General features: G+C 37.5%; 1 protein-coding gene across 16 annotated transcripts in view; it reads right to left on the bottom strand.

The window, feature by feature from the left end:
- foxp1b (forkhead box P1b) overlaps nt 1-21,658 on the bottom strand; it is a 189,399-nt gene that overhangs the window by 80,006 nt on the left and 87,735 nt on the right. For all 16 annotated transcript variants that reach the window (XR_013192963.1, XM_077198089.1, XM_077198081.1 and 13 more), the window contains one exon: nt 20,124-20,290. Coding sequence is in view for 15 of the 16 variants with exons in the window: in XM_077198089.1 (XP_077054204.1) it covers nt 20,124-20,279 (156 nt within the window). In the remaining variant the exon portion in view is untranslated. The remainder of the gene's footprint in view (nt 1-20,123; nt 20,291-21,658) is intronic.

The following is a 21,658-nucleotide window of genomic DNA, read 5'->3' as shown; positions in this document are numbered from 1 at the left end:
TAGAAGGGAACTTAAGAAGTAACGTATTGTAAGATTTATTGTGGCTTTGTTTGTTTGAGTTTCACGGTGCGTGATGAAACAATAAAGATATTTGCACCGTTCGAACTCTACGCGGGTTTATTGATGCCAAAGGCTGCTACACTGAGGTTACATCTCCATCACACAAACACATATACAATGCCATCTGACAAATTTCTTCTTGAGGATGTAATGCTCAGGTAAACCTGTCACTGCTTGCTCCAGTAATCTATTTGTCAACATGGAAAACGGTCAGAAACGAGAAAACAGTGCAAACAGGGCAGAGAATGTGGAATATAAGAACTTATTATTTTATGTTATTGCATTTATACTCAAGATGTTGCATCAGATTGTATGGTGCATGAGAGAGGGAGAATAAGCGGGTGCGAGAGGTGCTTGCAAACACAGCGAAGGCTGACTCATTAGTATTTAGATTTTAGTGCCTTCATTTTTTTAGTTTTTTTGGTTTGGGGTTTATATATCGAGCAATGTCTGTCTCATTGTCATTACAGTAGCATGTCGAAGAAAAAAGGGTGGGCTGCTGTTAAATAAAGGGATTCTGGATGCAAATGCATTAACTTTGTGGCAAAATAGGCAGATTGTTCGAAAGAATGGTCACGGGCATGGACCAGTTGGCCAGATTTCAAACCAGCTTGAAGTCAACAAGAAGTAAAAAATCAACACAAATTCAAAATTGAATCAAATCCTATAGTAAATGACTGGATATTACTCCGAAGAAAACAAATATTTATCTTCATAGCCTTTCACCAAAATGTAGTCACTTCTGCAGTGTCTTTCCTTTTCAGCTATCCTCAACCTGCAATTTTTTCAAAAAGTTGACCCGGAATGCTGAACAACTCAGAAAAACAAATACACTTTTTTTAAAAATACCCTAAGAAAAAAATTAAAATCAAAATTACATAAATAAACATTTGAATAACACAAATTTCTGACTTAGCAAAATGGTTCACTTTTCATAATTTCCCACAGGATATCCAACTTAAAGTCAAGTACTTATCTGTCCAAAAGGCCAATTTCTGTAACTGACAAAGAGGCACACAGGCACGATAATTCACAAGCCCCTCTGCCAAATCTCTGTGGTATCGTTTTCATAGACTCATCTCACCTGAAGTCAGTTTTATCAATGTGTGTGTGTGCTGCTCTTGGTTGAAGAAGACACAAAGGGTCAGCTCCTGGTGTCATTAGGCAGTGAGCCCGGAGAGAAAGCTCTTGATATATCACAGTGCGATTGGCCACGGTCTGGGATTGAGTTGCTGAGAGAGGGAGCAGCTTCATGGGAATTACAGACTCGGCTCAAGTCATTCCAACTTGGGTAATGTTATCCCAGAGAGAGAGAGAGAGGGGGGGAGGAGATTGCTTTTGTCATAAAAAAAGAGATGCTGAAGGTGTCTACTGCTTTGGGATTGACTGCTGAATTGTCAAAAAAAAAGTAAGAAATTACAATAAAAACAGATTTTTCAGATGAACAAAAAATTGTGCTCAGAAGAATTCTGCTCATTTTTTTTTTCCTCAAGCATGACGTTTCCTGTTATGGTTTATGCAAGTGTCAATTTCGTCTCAGATGTTTCTATAAAAATTCTTTAGAACATAATAAAAATGGAGATGAGACAGAAAATGAGACAGTTGTTAACATACAGTAAACAATGTTATGAAATTTGCGTAAATATACATAGCCAAGACAATTTTTTTCTTGGAGTTGGAACAATTTGATGAGAACTTATTCACACTACGTACACCACTGAATTTTCAGCATCATTACTCTAGTCTTCAGCGTCACATGATCCCTCAGGAATCATTCTAATTTGCTGCTCAAGAAACATTTATTATTATTATGAATGTTGAAAACAGTGGTCCTGCTTAATATTTTTGTGGAAACCATTATACATTTTTCTCAGGATTCATTGATTAATAGAAAGTTCAAAAGAGCAGCATTGATTTGAAATAGAAATATTTTGTAACAAAGTCTTTACTGTCACTTTTAAACAATTGAATGCAGCCTTGAATGAATGTATTAAAAGTATTCTTAAAAAAATCTTTTTTTTGAATGGTAGTGTATATTAAATTTTACTACTAATACAGAGTTTGTCTCAAACTGTGTTTTGATTTGCAACGATACTAATGTTAAGATTGCTTCAAAAACTCAGAACGACTCTGCATGAGTCAGCAAACTGACATTGTGATTTATACTTGAAATAAACATAACAGAACAGAACTGTTTTGAGAGTAAAAGTCATTACTGGAAGTGTCTTGGAGATGCTGATTTTAAGCAGGCATCAGAAAGTGAGAAACAAAAAGCTTGTCAGCATCAGGTCGACATCAAAATTCCGTCAGCCCTAGACGATCACACCTTTAGAGCTGAAGGCCAGTAATGCGGCGGACTGAAAGCGCTACAGCAGATGTGTGATAAAAATACGAAACTGTCAGATCAAGGAAGAAATTTGTGCCACCTCTCAGAGGACTGGAAGTAACATTTGTGGTTTGATTGTGTGCGATTAACACCAAGCTGTGCACCCTTGTTTAGTCTATACGCACAATTTTGCTCAGCTTATACAGTAGACTTTAAACGGCAAAGCATGCACTTGAACAAGTTTGATAAACCCCATTTAAAACTCAAACGACAGCGGAGCCCCTAAACAACAAGCTCGGCAGGAACCAAGGGCACATGAGCTATATAGTGAACTGACAGACTGCTGTTCAACTCCATTAGCTGCTATGTGAGAGGAAGCTTCGCATAAGCACACGACCTGTGAATCCGAGATGTCTTTAAATCCAGGGGATGGGATTGCCGCATTAATTCTGAGAGGACTGTAATCTCTCAAGCAAATCAAATTACACTCATTAACTGAGCAAGAAAACTGCCTATGTAATAAGTGAGTATTAAAAAAAGTATTTATTACCAATAATCACCCATTTAATATGGAGCAAAGCCCACAACGAGTTTCATTTTATGCTGATTAGGTGCAAAAATGAGAAACCGGAAAGGGCGTAAGCGCACACGAGGTGCTCGCGATGGGGCGCGTGTACGCGGTCAGGCAGAGTTTCTGGCAAGCCAACACGGTGATTAAGGTTAAAGAATAGGGGCTATTTAAGCTTTAAGGTCTTTGTGCGGGCAAGCGTGGCACAGCTAAAACACCGCCAACACGTCGCTGTCTCGTTAACGCGGCATAAAAGTGACTCTCTTCCTTTAGTGGTCGCCGGCATCCAGGGCTAATTTCCTTCAAAATAAAACCTCTTTAATTACATCAGAAATGTTAATGGAAAATATATCAAAAGAGAGATAAATACGATTCAGGCGCATAAAATCAATTAATGCGAGAGGTCAGCGTCTCATTCATTTGTGAGATTAACATAATTACCTATTTTTCTGCTCGTCATTTACTGCTTGATTCATTCGGGACGCACCACTGTCCCTCGATCCCCATGGAACAAACACAGGGACTGTTGGCCTAAATTAAATATCTCCATCTATACACAATGTCCACGTTATAGCCACGGGCGCCAATTAATTGACTTTATTACGGCGAGCTCTTATATTGTGCATCATCTCAGTGGCTGTGAAAAGCACCACAAGATTTCATTGCTGGTGTGAAATATGAAGTTCTCTGGGTTTTCTGCTCAACAAAAGGTGCGTGTTCATTAACAGATGAGAGAAGTTCTTTTTGAAATGTGAGACGATTGGATTAAACAATGAAAGAAGCAGGTAAAAAACGATATGTACAAAAAGCAAAATTAATTTAAAGCTGAACATAAATTAAAATGTGTAAACGTGCATTAGGGGTGGGCGCTATAGCGGTATGAACGTGACTACCGGTATTATGTTGTACCATGATATGGATTTTGCAATACCGAGAATACCGTTAGATATTCATGAATTAAAATTTTGCAGTTATATTATTTTGTTCAATTTGGTACTCTTTACAACTTTTAACACTACTAATGACGATGCAAAATCAAGGCTGAACTGAACGTTTAACCTTTTCCTCTATTGTGTCCAACTGGCGTGATGCGCATTAATAATCAAACAGAGAGCATGGTAACAGTCCAGTGTTTTCCACAGAGACTAATTCGTGGCGGTGCGCCACATAATGCATTTCGTTATTCATTTTTTTTGTACGGTATTTAAAACATGCAGTGTATTATTCGTTCTCTGTCACTTTGTCTCTGTCACTCACGCGTCTCTCGCACATACACGCACTCGCACGTACACGTGCACACACACAGCGTCTGTCTATGAGGCGCGGACTGCACAAAAGCGAAGCGAACTCCGCGAGCCACAGCGAGAGACCGAGTGTGTCCGAGCATTAGTAAATTGATACAGTAATATATAATTACTGTATAAGAGGTATGGAATTCCGATAAATGGACAACAATATAAATAAAAACAACAATTCAATTATCACCACTGCATTAGCAGTATGTACTTCTCTCTTTGGTCAATATACAAAAACTTCTCGGTTAACATAATGTTGTCTTCAACAGGCCTAAGTGTCAAACCTCTCTGAAATCACACTATTTCATATTTATTGATTATAACGTATTCAATAAACCACACTCAAGTGTTACTCATCTTTTGATTTATTAATGAAGGAATTATTTTGACCCCCGCAAAATAAAAAGTGGAAAGACATAAGTGAATTCAGGCCTATCTCATGTTGCACGTTTAAACATTTAGAGAACAACAATAGCACAAAAAAAAAAAAAAAATTCAGGTCTATGTCCAATTAAACCCCTCACCTTTTTCTAGATATAGGATTAAAATACATATTTTGCCTGTAAATTAACTAAGGTGTACTAAAATGTGATTCCAAGTTTTTTTTCCTCATATCGCAATATAATATCGATATCGTCCGGACAGTGAAAAATATCGTGATATGAATTTTTGCTCAAATCGCCCACCCCTAACGTGCATTATAAATGTTGGAGCTGTGGCTTAGTGGTAAGTGCAATGACCCACTGAGCTCATACAGACTATACAAATTCAAATCTGACTCACATCCCTTCTTAACATTCAGTCTCTTCTTAAAGGGATGGTTAACACAAAAATGTAAAGTCTGTCATCATTTACTCACCCTCATGTCATTCCAAACACATAACATTCATCTTTGTAACACAAATGAAGATGTCCCTCCATTGACAGCTACGCAACTGACACTTTGTAGCTTCAAGAAGTTTATAAAGATATCGTAAAACTAATCTATATGAATTAAGCGGTTTAGTCCAAATTTTCTAAAGAGACACAAACGGATTAACAGATTGAATTTAGTTATTTATTCACATATAAACATTTATCAACTCATACATCAGTTGTGGTAAACGGAAGCTCAAGCATGTTCGCTTGACATGCAAGAGGTTCATTCTTGTGTGTTACGCAGCATGTTTGACCTTCTGCAAGAACCAATGAGGTTTATTCTCGTGTTACACAGCACGTTTGATCTTCTGCAAGAACCAATGAGGTTCATTCTTGTGTGTTACACAGCATGTTTGAGCTTCTGCAAGAACCAATGAGGTTCATTCTTGTGTGTTACGCAGCATGTTTGACCTTCTGCAAGAACCAATGAGGTTTATTCTCGTGTTACACAGCACGTTTGATCTTCTGCAAGAACCAATGAGGTTCATTCTTGTGTGTTACACAGCACGTTTGATCTTCTGCAAGAACCAATGAGGTTCATTCTTGTGTGTTACACAGCACGTTTGATCTTCCGCGACGCTTCAAGCAATCGTGTCTCTTCAGAAAATTTTGACTAGCAATTACTTGCAATTAAAATGGTTCTAGAACAATAACATTTTGTATGAATATGAATTGTTTGCAGTGTACAAAATTTATTATTTCTTAATAATGATAAATAATTCTATGAAGCCACACAGTGTAAAGGTGTTTAGAGATTGACAAGCAGTTTAACGTGTTTAACTCATGATAGCTACTTCAGTGAGATCTAATGCTTAGTGTCACATAAACACTTTATAAACATTTGGCTGTAAGGATAATTATTTTGATTGCGGGATCTTGTGCGCCTCCTAGCTTCAACATCTGTTTGAAATATGTGTGTGTGTTTCTGGCTTTAGTAAGATGGATAAAAACAGATGACACACACACTCACACACAACATATACACACACTGTGGAAACGCACTTTCTTCCAGCAGTTTATAGATTGCCTCAGCTGAAATGCTTAGCAGGAACAGTATACTGAGTTGTACTCAAGAGCTGAGGATTGTGGGATATGTGGAGGCCTTTATTTGCTCACATTTAATTGTGCTGCTTAAGTCCTGAACTAAACTACTACTTCAGAACAACAACAACAACAACAACAACAACAACAACAACAGAGGGGTCAACAACAACATTGAACCCCATCGACATTTTATCCTTATTTGTGTTCCACAGTAGTCATTCATAAAGGTTTGCAATAGCATGGGGGTGAGAAAATTACATCATTTTAATTTTTGGGTGAATTATCCCTTTAAGGATGTAAATTATAAAGAAAGAGGGAGAGAAAGATACAGTGAGGGAAAAAAATAGATGATATTCCACTTGGAAATCATTTTCAACTCCAGCTTCCCTGCCCAGAACTTTCCCAGTGTCTCCCCAATGTCCTATAAAGAACCTCAATCATTCCACATGACCCCTTTGGCTTTATTAAGAAGATTAACTAATTTATTGTACACAATTTCACTTTTTTTGTGTAAATCCTAACATTGCTTTATCAGCAGCTGATTAATGAGGGAGAAGCCAGCAAAAGAGCATTTGATTAACACTAACTAGCTTTAGTTCATCCAAAAAAAGTTGTCATTATTTATTAGTCTTCATGTAGTTTCAAACCTTTATGACTTTCTGTCCTCTGTGGAACACAAAATGAGATGTTTAGCAGGCACACTGCTCTTTCCTGTACAACAAAAGTACAAACTACCCTTTAAAAGTTTAGGTAAGATATTTAAAATGTTTTTGAAAGAAGCTTCTCATTCCTATGTTCATCAAAGATGCATTTAGTTGCCCAAAATTACAGTAACACCTGTTTTCTGAATTTTCAACATAATTACTCCAGTCTTCAGTCACACGATCCTTCAGAAATCATTCTAATATGCTGATTTGCTGCTCAAGAAACATTTCTAATTATTATTTATCAATGTTAAAAACAGTTGCTGCTTAATTTTAATTTAAAATAAAAAAATAAAAACCTACTGATCCGAAACTTAGTAGTGTATTCAGGGCCTGCTGGGCTCCTAAAAAGTACCATAAAAGTAGTTTCTACAACAGAGTTAAATTTAAAATCTTCAGAAGGTGAGGAAAAACACAAATTTAAGTTATGCAACTTAAATTCAGTTCTTGTGGAAACACAAATGAAATTTGAGCACTGAAAATGGTTTATAATGACATGAGTAAAAAAATGACAGGATTTTCATTATTGAACTGTTCTTGTAACAGAGCGACACTCTAAATAAATATCATTGGAGTGAAATACACACACCTCTCCCTCGATATAACCCAGCTCCTGAGGGGGCCAGGGCAGATTGAAACACTTGCTGCCCCATGGTGGCCTGCTGTGGAGGAGTAGAGCGAGCTACTCCATCAGTATTTACTGATGCCGTTATCTTGTCCTGTGGCAGACTGAATCAATCAATCACCGCACCAACGCGGCGCTCGTCCTCAGCATTCAGCACACATTGCGGACACTTCAGCTAAGCGGATCGCTGAGCGTTACGAGAGCCAAATTTGATCAACAAGCGCATCTCCCCTGTGCCATGGCAATCCGAGATGAAGATGATATTAAGAGGAAAGAGCAAAGTGATAAAGACTGCTAAGCATGAGGGGGTTGGGGATTTAGGAAAGATGGAGGCTGGGAGGATGATGACGATAGGCGGGCAGAGAGATACAATCTTTTTATCATCTCAAATACAATCAAACATCTGCGCATAATGTATAGACACAAAATAGACTACAGTGTGCTCTTAAAGGAATCTCCTACGGTATATCAAACCTGTTGCATTTCCCTTTTAAATTCATTGGAAAAGAGCAATGACGACATTTTTCAAATTTTGGCTTTCTTATACATTCAACAGAAAAAAAAGTCTTCCGCCTTCGGGAAAAATGAGAGTTAATAATTATTAAAAGATGATCATTTTGGGGTAAACTATTCCTTTAACAGTGAATTAAATCAGCATTAAATTAAACAACATTTTTGCTTTTTTTAAAACCCTACAGTAGTATAAAGTATAAAGGCTTTGAACAAACCTCGACTAGTTTCCTTTATTTTATCTGTTGCCCTACAGAAGTGCTAACTTTCCTTCGCTTTGTTTGCGGTTTCTTTTTTCCCTGCATTTTAATGTTTAATAGCAGCCTTTGGCAATCTGGGGGCACAATTATTAGATATCCGCAGAGAGAAATTGAAAAATTAATCATACTCATAATTTTACACATGCTCTGTTCCTTGAGAAATGTCACATGCTTGCGGATCAAATACGCCATCCGGAGAGCTGAACAGACTGCTTGTGCACAAAACAATTGCATTAATATTGCAATTAAGAGATTATTTACTAGCGCTGCTTTTCATCATCATGCATGCTAGTTAAATTATTGTACTGTAAGATCTAATGATAATAGAAATGTTTATCATACCATAACAATGAGCGTTTATGAAGATAGATTACAGTCAAATACAATATGAGCATTTCACTAAGACGTCTTATATTACAGGAAGTTCTGTTGATAGGAGAAGACATCAGGGAAATTACCCACAAACCCTTCACAACCCCCTTAACACACACGATCAGTGCAGATTCACACAAAAATAATCACTCACAAATTCACAGTGCAAAAAAACCCCAGGAAGATAATATTTGCATTTACGTACAGCCTTGCTTTTTATGAAAAATATGCATGCAAGAGCTGCAAACAAAACTAAAAAAAAAAAAAAAGCTACCAAACCAAGTCAATATTTACAGTTTATAAAACTAAATAGTACATTTGCTACGTATTTGTTTTGATGACCACTGGAAAGATTTGGGAAGTGTCAACAGCAAAGCAGTAGGGGTTTCAAAAAGTATGTACTAAAATAATATAGATTAAAAAAAAAGTAATAATTTTTTTTCTAATATATAGGCCTATAAATATATATATATTAAAAAAATAATTATTAAAAAAAAATAGTGAAAATAATTGCTTTTATATATATATATAAAAGCAATTATTTTCACTATTGGTGAAGAACAGCCAATGATCAGGGCCAATTATATCCTGTCAATCAAAAGGGGGCATAAAAACGCATCACACTGCAACTCATACTGTGTGTGAAGAAAACGTCTCTTGAATTAAGAGCTGTTGAAGTTAACGCGTCAATAACACATTAACAGTTTAAAAATAGGAATGTTACAGCAGGCTATATCAGACCTCATAAATCACCCGTGGTTCAAAACAGGGTTGCCAGGTCCACGGTTTTTCCCTACACCAAACATTGTGCTTTGCTACATCTAATGTCTCAGCTTTCATATTCTGTCCATTTTATCACAAAATCCAAACAATAAAATTACATTTTGATGCTCTTCAGTGTGACGTGACAGATAACTGTAGTACAAGCAGTTTATTCTTCCAATTTAATATAAGTTATAGCACAAAAAAACATGCATGAACATCAGAAGGTATGTTGCAATATACAGTTCAACTTGCATGTAATTGCTCAATCTGTGTTTCACCTGCGTAAATACATCAATAAAACAGAACAATGTCACTTCAATGTTCATAGGCAGATATCATTCTGACTAATCATCATCAGCGGAGAAATTTAGTAGCAGTCCATCTCCCGGTCAAATGTATGGAAACATTACTATTTTTAATGTTTTTCAGGTTTCTTTGATGAATAAAAAGTATCACAGGTCATAAAAAAATAATAAGCAGCACAACTGTTTCCAACATTGATAATAAATCAGCAAATTATAATGATTTCTGAAGGATCATGCAACACCGATGAGTGGAGTAATGGCTGATAAAAATTCAGAATTGCATCACAGAACTAATATGTACTTTAAAGTATATTAAAATAGAAAACCATTTTTTTAAATTGTAATAATATTGTAAAATTTTTCATGTATTTTTGATCAAATAAATAAACGTGATGAGCACAAGAGAAACTTTTGACCGGTGAATGAATATATATTTTTAAGTTTATATAAAATCTATTGAGTTTTTTAGGTCTCTATCTTATTATCAGCTTTTCTTGCTATTGACAAACGTTTCACCCACTAAAAGATAATCTAACACAGTAAAAATCAATAACAGAACAATTTGAAAACTAACAAGCTATAACAGAAACTCTAGAAGCTGACATATCTGCGATATATACTGTCGTACCATCCAGGTCTATTTTCAGGGAATGCTGGGAATAGTAGTGGCGTAGTGCGTACAGTCTGAGAATAAGGACTACTGATGGATGCTTCAATCTCTCCAATTCCTATTTACAGTACAATCATTCTAACCCTGTTTCCATTCAAACAATCAAACTCTTGCTCTTGTGTTCTCTCTAAACATCAGAAGCCACGCACAGCTCTCTGTCTTTCCCGGCTCACGACGCCCACATCTAATCAAGCAGAAAATATCCATAAATATTTCTTTCTGCTAGATTTCACTTTTGCATTTCATGGCTGGACATGATATTTTCCTCTTTCTCTTTCGATTCACCACTGGGAGATCTTAATGCAAAAAACAGTGACTTGTATTCAGGGTTCATGTCTCTGTATTCAAAAGCACATTATATTTGTGTGTACAGTGGGTAAGAAGGAAAAAAAAAATAGGAGAACGAGTGTGAGAAAAGGGATAGACAGCGAGTGTGTGCAGACATAAAGACCTCGTCTTATTTTCTGTGCCATTTGCTGGCTAGTGCTTTCACGGCCCGTCCCATTACATCATGTCAGAGGTTGTAAACAAGCAAATAACAACAGCTCACTGACGCTCAGAGCGTCTACCGGCCCACCACAGCGAGGGGAATTGCTCTCTGCGTTCTTCCATGCTGCAAAACATTTGTTTCTTTATTGCCCATGTAAATAATACATCATCTCTACCTTCCCTCCTTCCTTTCTTATGGAAGAAAAAAAAAGGAAAGGAGGGTAGGATGAAGGATTTATTTGTACGGTGTGCAAAAGGGGAACTATTTATGGTGGGCGTCATTCCTAGAACGCAAGGTGCCATCACTGATATTTATGGGAAGACATCACGGCACTGACAGGGAATATCATTCTCCAAATGGTACACAAGCAGTCAGCGGCCAGCACCATTTCTCTTTGGAATAGAGGCCACATCACTGCCGAACACCTAGGAAGTGGTTATTACTGGCAGGAGTGATGGCATGAAAGGGCTGTGATGAACATAACTGGGTTTGCTGGAGGAAGAGGGGTCAGACTTGTTCATTCTGGACTAACAGAATGAAATTTTAGCTTTTTTATTTCCTGAAATATTTTTACACAGGATCATGTGATATTTGATACTTAAAAACTTGAAATCCTTTGAGTTTGTGTCTATTCGTTTTTTAAACTCTCAAATCGTGTGTTTTTCTGTAAACCAGCAGATATGCACATTGCATATTTAAAATGCAACATCTTTCTCTTCTGGGAACACGGAAAATAAATAGTCATCTTAAACTACACAATTTCTGTCAGATAAAATGAATGAGCATGTCCCTCCCCTAATACCACATTCAACCAACTATTAAAAAGGGAACTATTAACTATTAAGAAAATTGCCAAACATAGTAACAAAAGTGTGCAAGCAAATTTATTTTCTTTTAGTTACTAAAATTAATAATATATTTAAACATAAATTATTATGAATATAAAATACAATACAATACGATGAATGCATATCAGATCCTAACAAGACACCTATCAGACCTAAGAAGACATTTTCATCTTACCATAGTTAAAGTTGTAAATATGATATTTTATGGTTACTACAGTAAATCTTTGTTTTAGCTTCTGAATGTCAGGGGTAATTTCTTTACCTCCTAAAAACAATTACTAAACAAGTGCAAAAAAGCTGTCCTGTGATGCTTATAATTACCAATAATGCTTTCTAGCATCTTTATGTGTGCCATAAACGTCTTTATAATGTTCTTCCCACGTTTTAAACCCTCTCTACAGTAATAATCCACTGATGTAGATTTGATTCTGTGAGGAACTATGTGAATGTAAGATATAAACAAAACAAACAGCTGCAGCACATCATCATCAAATCACACGACAATCACGTTTATTGGCATTATTAAGTCTTCAAGCCGCTTGTAGCGCTTCGGCAGGTGCGTTTCTCATCGGCCCCCCTGGGAGCGATACGGGAAGGGCCGGTAGCTAGCTAGAGACGCGCAGAACCCCAGCACTTTGCTCTGTCAGCCGCGGTCTGGCTGACGTGCCGCTCTCTGAATGAACACTGACGTCTATTATCCGCCAAGCGCCGGCAGATTATGAATAAGAAATAAAAGCTACCTCAGCTACAGCACTTCTGCATTAGTGACGGGTGGGCACTACCAGCGCACACACATCAGTACCTTCATTCTGAGCCTCCAGAGCCCAACTGAGATGCCTTAATCTGAGAAACGCACAGCTACACGGTTTACCATTTTATTGAAACAAATAAGTGTTTTAAAAACGGGCCGAAAGGCCTAGTTTCAATTTCAATAGCTCGTTTAACCCTTATCGTCCCGATTCCTCAGGGACCATTCTATGTTAATTGGATCTCCATTGCATTTGCATTGGGGGTGTTAACAAGCACAGTCTATGAATATTAATTACCCAGAAGTTTTTGGTCCTTGGGAAAAAAAAATACTTTTCTTGATACATATTAATTCTGTGAAGTTTTTTAAAGAGAAACACTCATTAAAATTGCACAAGCCCCACGCTCAAACGTATCCCCATGATATTGTGGCATCTTTTAACTTTATCCCTAATAAATTGGGTCATATTAGCCGAAACAAAAAGAAACACCCTCCACTAAATAGTCTTTTCATTTGCTTGTATGCAAACATTCTGATCCAATGACGACGACTACATCGAGATCGTGTGAAAATGGGAATATGTGCGTTTTTAAAAGTATGAAATGATGTCGTCATGCATTTCTATTTAGGCATGCACGCAGCAGCAATGTTTGATTGTTTGAAAAGCGTGAAGGATTATAGAGAGACAGAGGTTTTTCTTTCATGAGAAAACTCAAGCGGTGCGTTAAGAAGAAATCCTCTCTTACTGCTTTCGGGACTCCAAATAAGCCATCTAATACTAAAACAACACGGATGCATTTCCCAGTGCAGCCACAGTCTGACAGCTGCTGGGAACACCTGCTCTGAGTGTAGAGTTCCCCTCTTTAAGACACACAAACACACACACACACACACACACACACACACACACACACACACACACTGGCATCAAAGCCCATCCGGCCTCAGCAGACAATAAGAACTGCTTCATACTCACTAATGGTACCAGCATAGCAAACACACAAATTGACCCCCATTTTAAAGCAAGGGTATATGGGAAGTGGAACAATAGGATGTTCCTTTTTATACACATGCAGTGATGCAAAACCCACCCACTCACGCATATGGACGCACACATTTGGGCTCACTTTGGCAGCCTCTTCAAATGCATACACACATTCACTCACTCCACTACTTGTCTCCATTGCTGACCATCTGACCCGAGATCCATTAGTAAAGCAGTTTCCAGCACACACTCTAACGTAGAGGCTCTCTACAGCGCTCCGGCCGATCCGACTGCGGAGGAGCGCTCCTCACTGCCGAGCCGTCAGTTCAAACCCGGTAAACAGGATGTAAACTACTTGAAGATGCATTTATCGCTGGCGAATTGCATGTCATTGCCGCAGAGGAGATCAGAGATGCTGTTGCGATGATGCGACTAAGTCCTGAAGATTCTAGACAGCCTGCTGTAAATGTCACTTCTGTAAATGAGCGAGCTAAAGCATCGGGGGTATCGGGGGTGAGAAGTGCACTGCCAGAGGGATATATTGCCTGCAACAATTAGTTACGATCCCAAAAAGCAATATGCTTCAATTGTAGCAGGCTTTGGAGAATCACACAGAGCGTGTTTCTGTTTTTTTTTTCCTCCCGCTTTGCAAATAATTATTTCTCCTCTCTTCTACGTACAAGCACATTAATGTACAATTTCAATCTCCATCTGTACGATTATGAATCAGATCGGCCATCAATCGGGAGATCCAGCCGAGAGATTCGTCCTGTAATAAAACTGTCACCTGTTCCAGGATAAAGACAGATGTTGCCAGTTGGGTGATAACATAATTAAACCGTTCAACGAGGGATTCCATAAAATTATCAAAATTGAAGGAAGCACTAGCGTTTTACCAATAAAGCAATTTGGGGCAATATGCGGTGTCATAACACCAATCTCCTGCTCAGGATTTGCAATAAGTCGGAGGCTCTGCCTTTCTCTAGTGCAATCTGACAATATTAACAGTTTACAAGCAGATACCTTAAAGCGAAAAGAGAGTGAAAAAGAGCACAAATGTGTGTTTTCTACACCATCTTACATCTTTCCTCTGAGCAGGGTTGCTAAAATGCTTTTAAGAATGAGTTTAAGAATTTGCTTCTTTTTCCCCCCAATTCATTAGTTCGAATCTAAGGCCTACAGGATGTTGAATTGGAATTGCAATGACAAGAAAAGGAATTTACTTAACATTTAACATATACAATAACATTTCACATATACAATATCATATAGACTATGTTATTTTTAGATATAATATATAGTGTTTGGAGGCTTGTATATAATATATAGTATAGTGTAGTTGGAGGCTTGTTTTTGTTTTCAAATATAAAAAAATTTAAACCTTTTTTAATATAAAATGTATAATAAAATTGGTTATAGGACTCTCTTTGCATATTACATTTAAATTCTACTTAAAATTCAATCCGATTACATGTTTGTATTTTGTATGCCTGCCTGTATTCAAATTTTAAAAGATTTAATTTTTGAAAATGTTAAAATGCATTCTCAATTCAGTTCTGAATGATGCACAACCCTGCCTCTGGGCGAGGTGTCATCAGATGCGTGCAGGAGCATGTTTATGCATCTTCATCACCATACATGCTTTCTGTCACTCCTGTAGGTTTTGCTACACGTTGCATAATGCAAGCACCTGTGCTTACTCAGACTGTTCTGCCTGTGACCAACCCGAAGACATCACCTCATCGGCTCCTAACCATGCTTAAGGGCCAGAGGAAAACAACAAGAAGAAAAAGCCCTTGCTAATTGCATCCTTAACTTATGATTTGTAAAAAAAGCATGATTCTGTCAGAATGAACTGAGATGAGTTTGCCCTCCCATCAAAGAACAGCACTTACTCATGCTGTAGCTTTTCTTGTCTGTCCATATGTCTAGTCTTCTTTCTTTTTTGTGGTTTTGAGATGATGTTGGTATGCCTTTGAGTGAGGGTGCTCTAAAATGTGATTAAAAAAAGACTGCCGTGAGACAGGGCATTAATATTTCAAATTTAAGAGCAGCATCAGCTGAGCAGTATTCCTGGCAATCGCTGCTTGCTTAAACATGCAAGAGATTATATATGCATCAACTTAATCACTCATAACTCATCAGGAATTGTGCCATATAGAGGCTTGGATGCACACATTCTTAAGAATGCGAATATCAAAGAAAATAGCTATATATATATATATATATATATATATATATATATATATATATATATATATATATATATATATCTTTATATACTTATCTTTAAAATCTCAATAGTTTCTCCAAGGCAGCATTGAGATTAATTGGGAGCAAATCAAAAAGCCCAATGACCTCATATGTGTCTCCCCTTTTAGAAGAGATTTCAATGTCTTAAACAGTGCTTTGATATCCAAGATACCACAGTACGCAATTAAACATCAGAGATCTCAAATCAATCTCAAATATGTCTCACCTTCTTGACCAAATTATCTGAGCTACGCTGAGCAACACACCCTCTTCGCTGTCAATCCGCCTCCGACAGACCATCAACAGGATGTACTGTAAATCATTTTTAAAATCTTGTACATTTATTATCAGTGTCATCACTGCATTCAAGATCAAGAGACAACAGTCGCAGCTATATTCAACAGTTTTTACAACACTTTGAATAATGGGGGGGAAAAAATCATAATTGGCTAGTCTTATTTTACATGTCTGACTTCTGTGTATATATCATCATCGACTAAATTAGCCTATCTGACCAAATTATTGACAGATTCTTCATTGGCCAAATGATCTGAGCTATACTTTTGCCATGAATTTCTGGAAAACAGAAGGATGATCCTGTAAACTTAGCCTGGATCAGAAAAGTACGACAACATCCTTGTTGTACAGTTATTTTAGTGTGCTTCACATCGGTTGACTTCCTTTTGCAGAAAGCAAAAAAAAAAAAAAAAAAAAAAAAAAACACAAATATGTTTTGCGCTTGCATAAGTGCAGGCTGGCATTATTTTCTTTAAATCTTTATCTCTTAAGATCATCTTCACTTCCTCATCAAAAGATGTTGCTGAAAACCACAACTTCTCTTTCTGCCTCGCTGAGTGCAAGACAAGACTCTGTTGTACTTTTTAAAGAGGCCCCCGAATAGCAGTCTGTGACGGAACGCAATCGGATCGGGATTGACGGTGTTCTTGCTTTAGGTTGTACAGAGTGTCCTGTGCATTCGGTGAGATCAAATATAGGTCAGTATGATGCCCTGTTTGGGCCACAATTGTGTCATATTTTCTCGGGAAGCACATGAGAGATGCGATCTATCAGATGGCTGTCTTGGTTGTGTGGCTGTGGAAGGATGTTTGTATTGTGAATGGGGAAATTCCTGTGGGTGCAGTCGCTGCAGCAATGAGCGATGGCTGACATGCAAAAAAAAAAAAAAAAAAAAAAAAAGAGAAAAAAACGACATAAACAACACATATATGTGTACAAAACACATCTAAACCAATCCTCGCTGCATCAAACAGAATATAATATATGATTTTATTATGACTCTGTAGACTAGGACTCTTGATTAAAACAAATCTAATTGCAGTTCAGATCAATTCATTTTATCATGAGGTTATGTCTTTTTATTTTACTTAATTATATATACATATACGTGTGTATATATAATTAACTGTGCTTAATGAACATGGCAAATGGATAGTTTTTCATACAATTTCTTTTGATATTTTCCCTAAACAAGCATCTTGATACATTCACAATTTTCTTTCCTCCACTGCTTTTCCTGGAATCACATCCCAACTACATCATAAGGATGTCCACAGACATGTTTTTTCCCCCCCTGATCTTGTCGACCACAGACCAAAGAGAAATGAATTGCTCATTGGAGATGGCGCTAGTTCCATAATGGAAATCCTTTGCATAAATGCTGACAGGGGTGGTCTGTTCCTTTAATTTTGGTGAATTATATGCATAAACCATTTAAAGAGTGGACCTAAATTCTTTAGTACAAGGATGAAAGACGTTTGAGGTGGCTTTATTTGAATCTAAAGGCTCTATTCTATCTAGAGAACTCCCATTTAGGGACACATCTCTTTTATATAAGGTAATAGCACTGGGGATTTGACTTCCTAATGGAGATGTTTAAATGAAGCTTATGGTCTACTTCCCCCCAAATCTGACTAGTTCGAGAAGATAAATTCCCCTGTCAAGGTCGAGATGATCAAACAGATTACAATTATTTTATCCCTAGTCTTTATTAATGAGCACTGTCTTTCACAGTTATGTCGACTAATCAGGATAGATGATATGTCAGCCTCCAGGTTTGTTGTTTTTCACGTATTTAAGGAGTCGTAGGAGTTTATAAATTGAAAGATAATAAAACCCTACAGCTTGTCAGAGAAGAAACTGGGCTTTTGGAGGTTTAAAAGGGTTACGTTTTATGTATTGTGTGCATAACACAAGCAAAGAGACTGATGTGTTGTAAAAAAGCTGTCAATTATCACATAACTGAATCCTTGTGCTTGGGGAAAAAACAAAAGAACCTGTAATGATCAAAGCTGATAAAAAAAAAAATATATATATAATTTACAGTATAGGCTTTGACATTTAGACTACAATATTAACTCTGTTCGGAGAAGCCTTATAATATTATATAATATTTCCAAAATAATAATCCCAAAAATAAATCAGATTTTAGACTTCAATCACAGCAGTATTTCTCAAGCTAAAAACTAGAATATATGTAACTCCAAAATAGTGATAAACAGCAGTGTTAAACTAAATATTTTTCTTTAAATTAGAAGATGCAAAATGTGACTACTTGTTGGAAAGTTTTAAGTTAGACTATTTTACTTGTATGTTACTGAAAAATGCAGTTAAGCAACTGTTCCTCCTCGCATCACAGTGACAGTAAAACTATGAAGTAAATGTTAAAAAAAAATGTTTGAATACAATGTCAAGTGCACATCCCTGAATCGGTCAAGCGCTCTGGCGTTCAGCCTCTCTCTATCTCCTCTTCCTTCTTTCTCTCTCCATTTCCTTGCATTTGTCAGTGTAGTAACCCCTGTTGTCTCAGCCGAGTGAATCAGATTGAGCCCCTGGCACAGAATGAAGGCAAAGTCAACAGGAATTAAGTTTCAGTGCAACTGTTTACTCAACTGTGGCCTGCAGTTATTGAAATCTTATCCATGGTTTTGTGTGACGACTGCGGTAATGAATTCAGCATGCCTGTGATTTTCAAACCGACAACATCACGCTAAGTCAGAGAAGCACACGACAGACTGAAGCAATTCAGATGACACGGGAAGGCGAAAGCGAGAGCCAATCACAGATGCTTCAGATTATTGATTGATGGCGATATACTCTAGTTACATATTGATCTCTAGAAGACTGAAGGGAAATATCTAAAATGTCAAATTATTTTTATTCCTATTCGTGATCCAAAATAATAATTCCAATTTGCAACCAACATCTTACTAATTTAAACACAATACAAAATCAATATCCTATGTATGAAATAAGACCAAAACAAATCAGTTTTGGGTTGTTCTCTGCTCTCAAACCTGTCCTGTTTGGCATTAAAGCCGAGGCATCGCTCTCCTCAGTTCAACGACAGCCATGCTACTCCGGCAGACAGTTACTTCAGAAGCCCCCATCCCCACCAAACAACCCTTGACAACATCTCCCATCATGCCGTGGGGTGCAGATAACATACGACTGGCTGATCTTTTCAATGCTGGCCGGCTCAACACGCTGCCGTGTGACAGACAGAAAGCGCTTGTCTGTTTATTTTAGTCTGAGTGAGGATGCTTTGGGCGCTCTAGGTATAAAATAAAAACGGCTGCAACACTCCACGCTCTGGTGCTTTGAATGGAAGCTCTGCAAAATTTCCACCTGAGTGTTAGGGGTGTTTACAAAGCGACAGGTGAAATCTGTGGCACCTAGATGGACTCAGCACATATAAAACTTTCTGTAAATTCCATTGCACCTATGCATTTGTCTGTTGATAAATACTTCACCTGAATGCAGATGCAGAGATGCCGGGATAAACACATTGGCAACCAAAAACACAATCACAGAAAGAGCACTTAGTGCGTTTAAAAATTCAGACCGCTCTCAATATACATAAATAATCATAATAATGTGTTTATGTACTCTGGTTGGAGGGGGTGCGACGATTAAATATTTACAAGCACTTAAAGAGGGGAGAGAAGGATGCTGTTGACATGCGTTAATAACAGACAGGTGCAAGAATGAAAGAAAGAAAAGGTAGGACCGTAGGTAGGAATGAACAAACAAATGAAGGATGGAAGGAATGAAGAAAGAAATGGAAAGGAAGAAATAAAAAGAGGAAGGGAGGAACAAAGAAACAAACAAATAATCAAAAGATGGAAGGAATGATTTAGAACATGAAAAAGAAAGAAAGAAAGGAATGAAGGAAGAAAGAAAAGACGAACTGAAAGAAGGAACAAACCAACTAACGAAGGAACAATGGATGAAAGTAATGAATAAAGGGAAAGTAGGAAAAACACAGAAGGAAGGAATAAAGGAAAAGGAAGAAAAATAAATAGAGAAAGTTTGAATGAATGAACAGATGATTACAGTAAGGAGGAAAAAAGTAAAGACCTGCTGTTGCTGGAAGTTCACGAGGTCAGATGCTGTGATGTCAGAGGAAGGTGTGGCGCTCTTGGATTGAACTTCTCTGTGTCTCTCCACACAAGGTGTGGCGCCGTTCTGATTGGCTGTTCCGTTTGTCGCCTCTGTCCCCGACTCTTGCATCATGACTTAAAAACCTGCAGCAGAGATGCAAAAAGAGTGTTAAAACAAACAAAAAAAACATTTTAAAACAATTCCACGCAAACGTCAATTTCCTTTTGTCCCGCTCAATTTCACTTTTCCCATCTTTCCCTTAAAAGAAACTAACAATCATATTCTGTTTGTTTTCTATTCTTCTGCTGGGCCTGAAAGAATGCAGAAATGGCAAAAAAGCAAAACAGAATGGGAACACAAACCTCGGTCACGTCTCAGCAGAGAGGCCCAAGAAAACACACTCGCTCACAAACAAAACTTGTTCAAGTGAAATGGATATATTTACTCGCATTGCTCCCAGAAGAACCACAGCCCGATGGCTTTTTAATGGGAAACAGGGTAGGGGAGTCGGTCGGATTACAAATCTCAAGAATCAAAACTTCTCAGCAAACGTTCGCATCCAGGGTGTTGAGTTAACGCCGCGGTCCTGGGCCCGCGCACAAATAAACAAACCTGAAAATATTCCCATATACTTCCAAAGTATTTCCAATAATACATTATACTTTAATGATGTCTATTCAGGCTCACAAAAAGACTTTTTGTTCTTCCAACGCTTCCCATCTAACTGACCAACCCTGCGATACACAAAAAATTCCACTTTTCTCCTGATCTGTCCATGTCGTCCTGAGATAGACACTTACATTTATATCTTTTGCATTCATCGCGGCCCTCATTGGCAAGGATTGCCTTGTAGCCCTGTTTCAGACCATCTTAATGAAGCTGACCAAGTCGGGCAGAAGTAAATTACCTTGGCTTATTAATTATTGATATGAGGCAGAATGAATGCCCTTAAAGCAGTGGGTGCTAATCACATAGGCAGGTGAAAATTGAAAAGAATTCAGATTTATAATGCTGACCCTCTCAGACAGTAATAAGGAGCTTGATAATTGTTCAGCCAGGTTTGCAGTGGAGAGACGGTTACAGACGCAGGAGAACACATTGGGGATTGACCCATCTGGACCACCGAAGGGCTGCGGCTCTTCTATTCTATGTTTTGATGTAAACAAGAAGAATGGTACGAATTGGACCACATCAACTACTAGAACAAAATTATTATATATATATATATGTGTGTGTGTGTATGTATGCATGTATATGTATATACGCACACACATACTGAACTACATCGATGACTAAAATCTCAGGAAGCCCTGTCCATTTCTTAACCCCTTAAATCACATATTTTAGTTTTTTATCTCTAAAAGACCCTGAATACACTAAATTCAATAAATTCACTAATTCAATAAATTACATGTATACATAAACTGCTCTAAGCTAAAAATCATCCTTTCAATTAGAGATAAACGGACCAAGTACCTGGTACTCCCACAAACAAGCTGTGGCTTGTTTAG

This window comes from Siphateles boraxobius, unplaced genomic scaffold, assembly GCF_051911475.1.
Source record: "Siphateles boraxobius isolate OS27281-9 unplaced genomic scaffold, OSU_SipBor_1 41, whole genome shotgun sequence".
NCBI lineage: Eukaryota > Metazoa > Chordata > Actinopteri > Cypriniformes > Leuciscidae > Siphateles > Siphateles boraxobius.
This window is presented reverse-complemented; position numbering and strand designations above follow the sequence as displayed.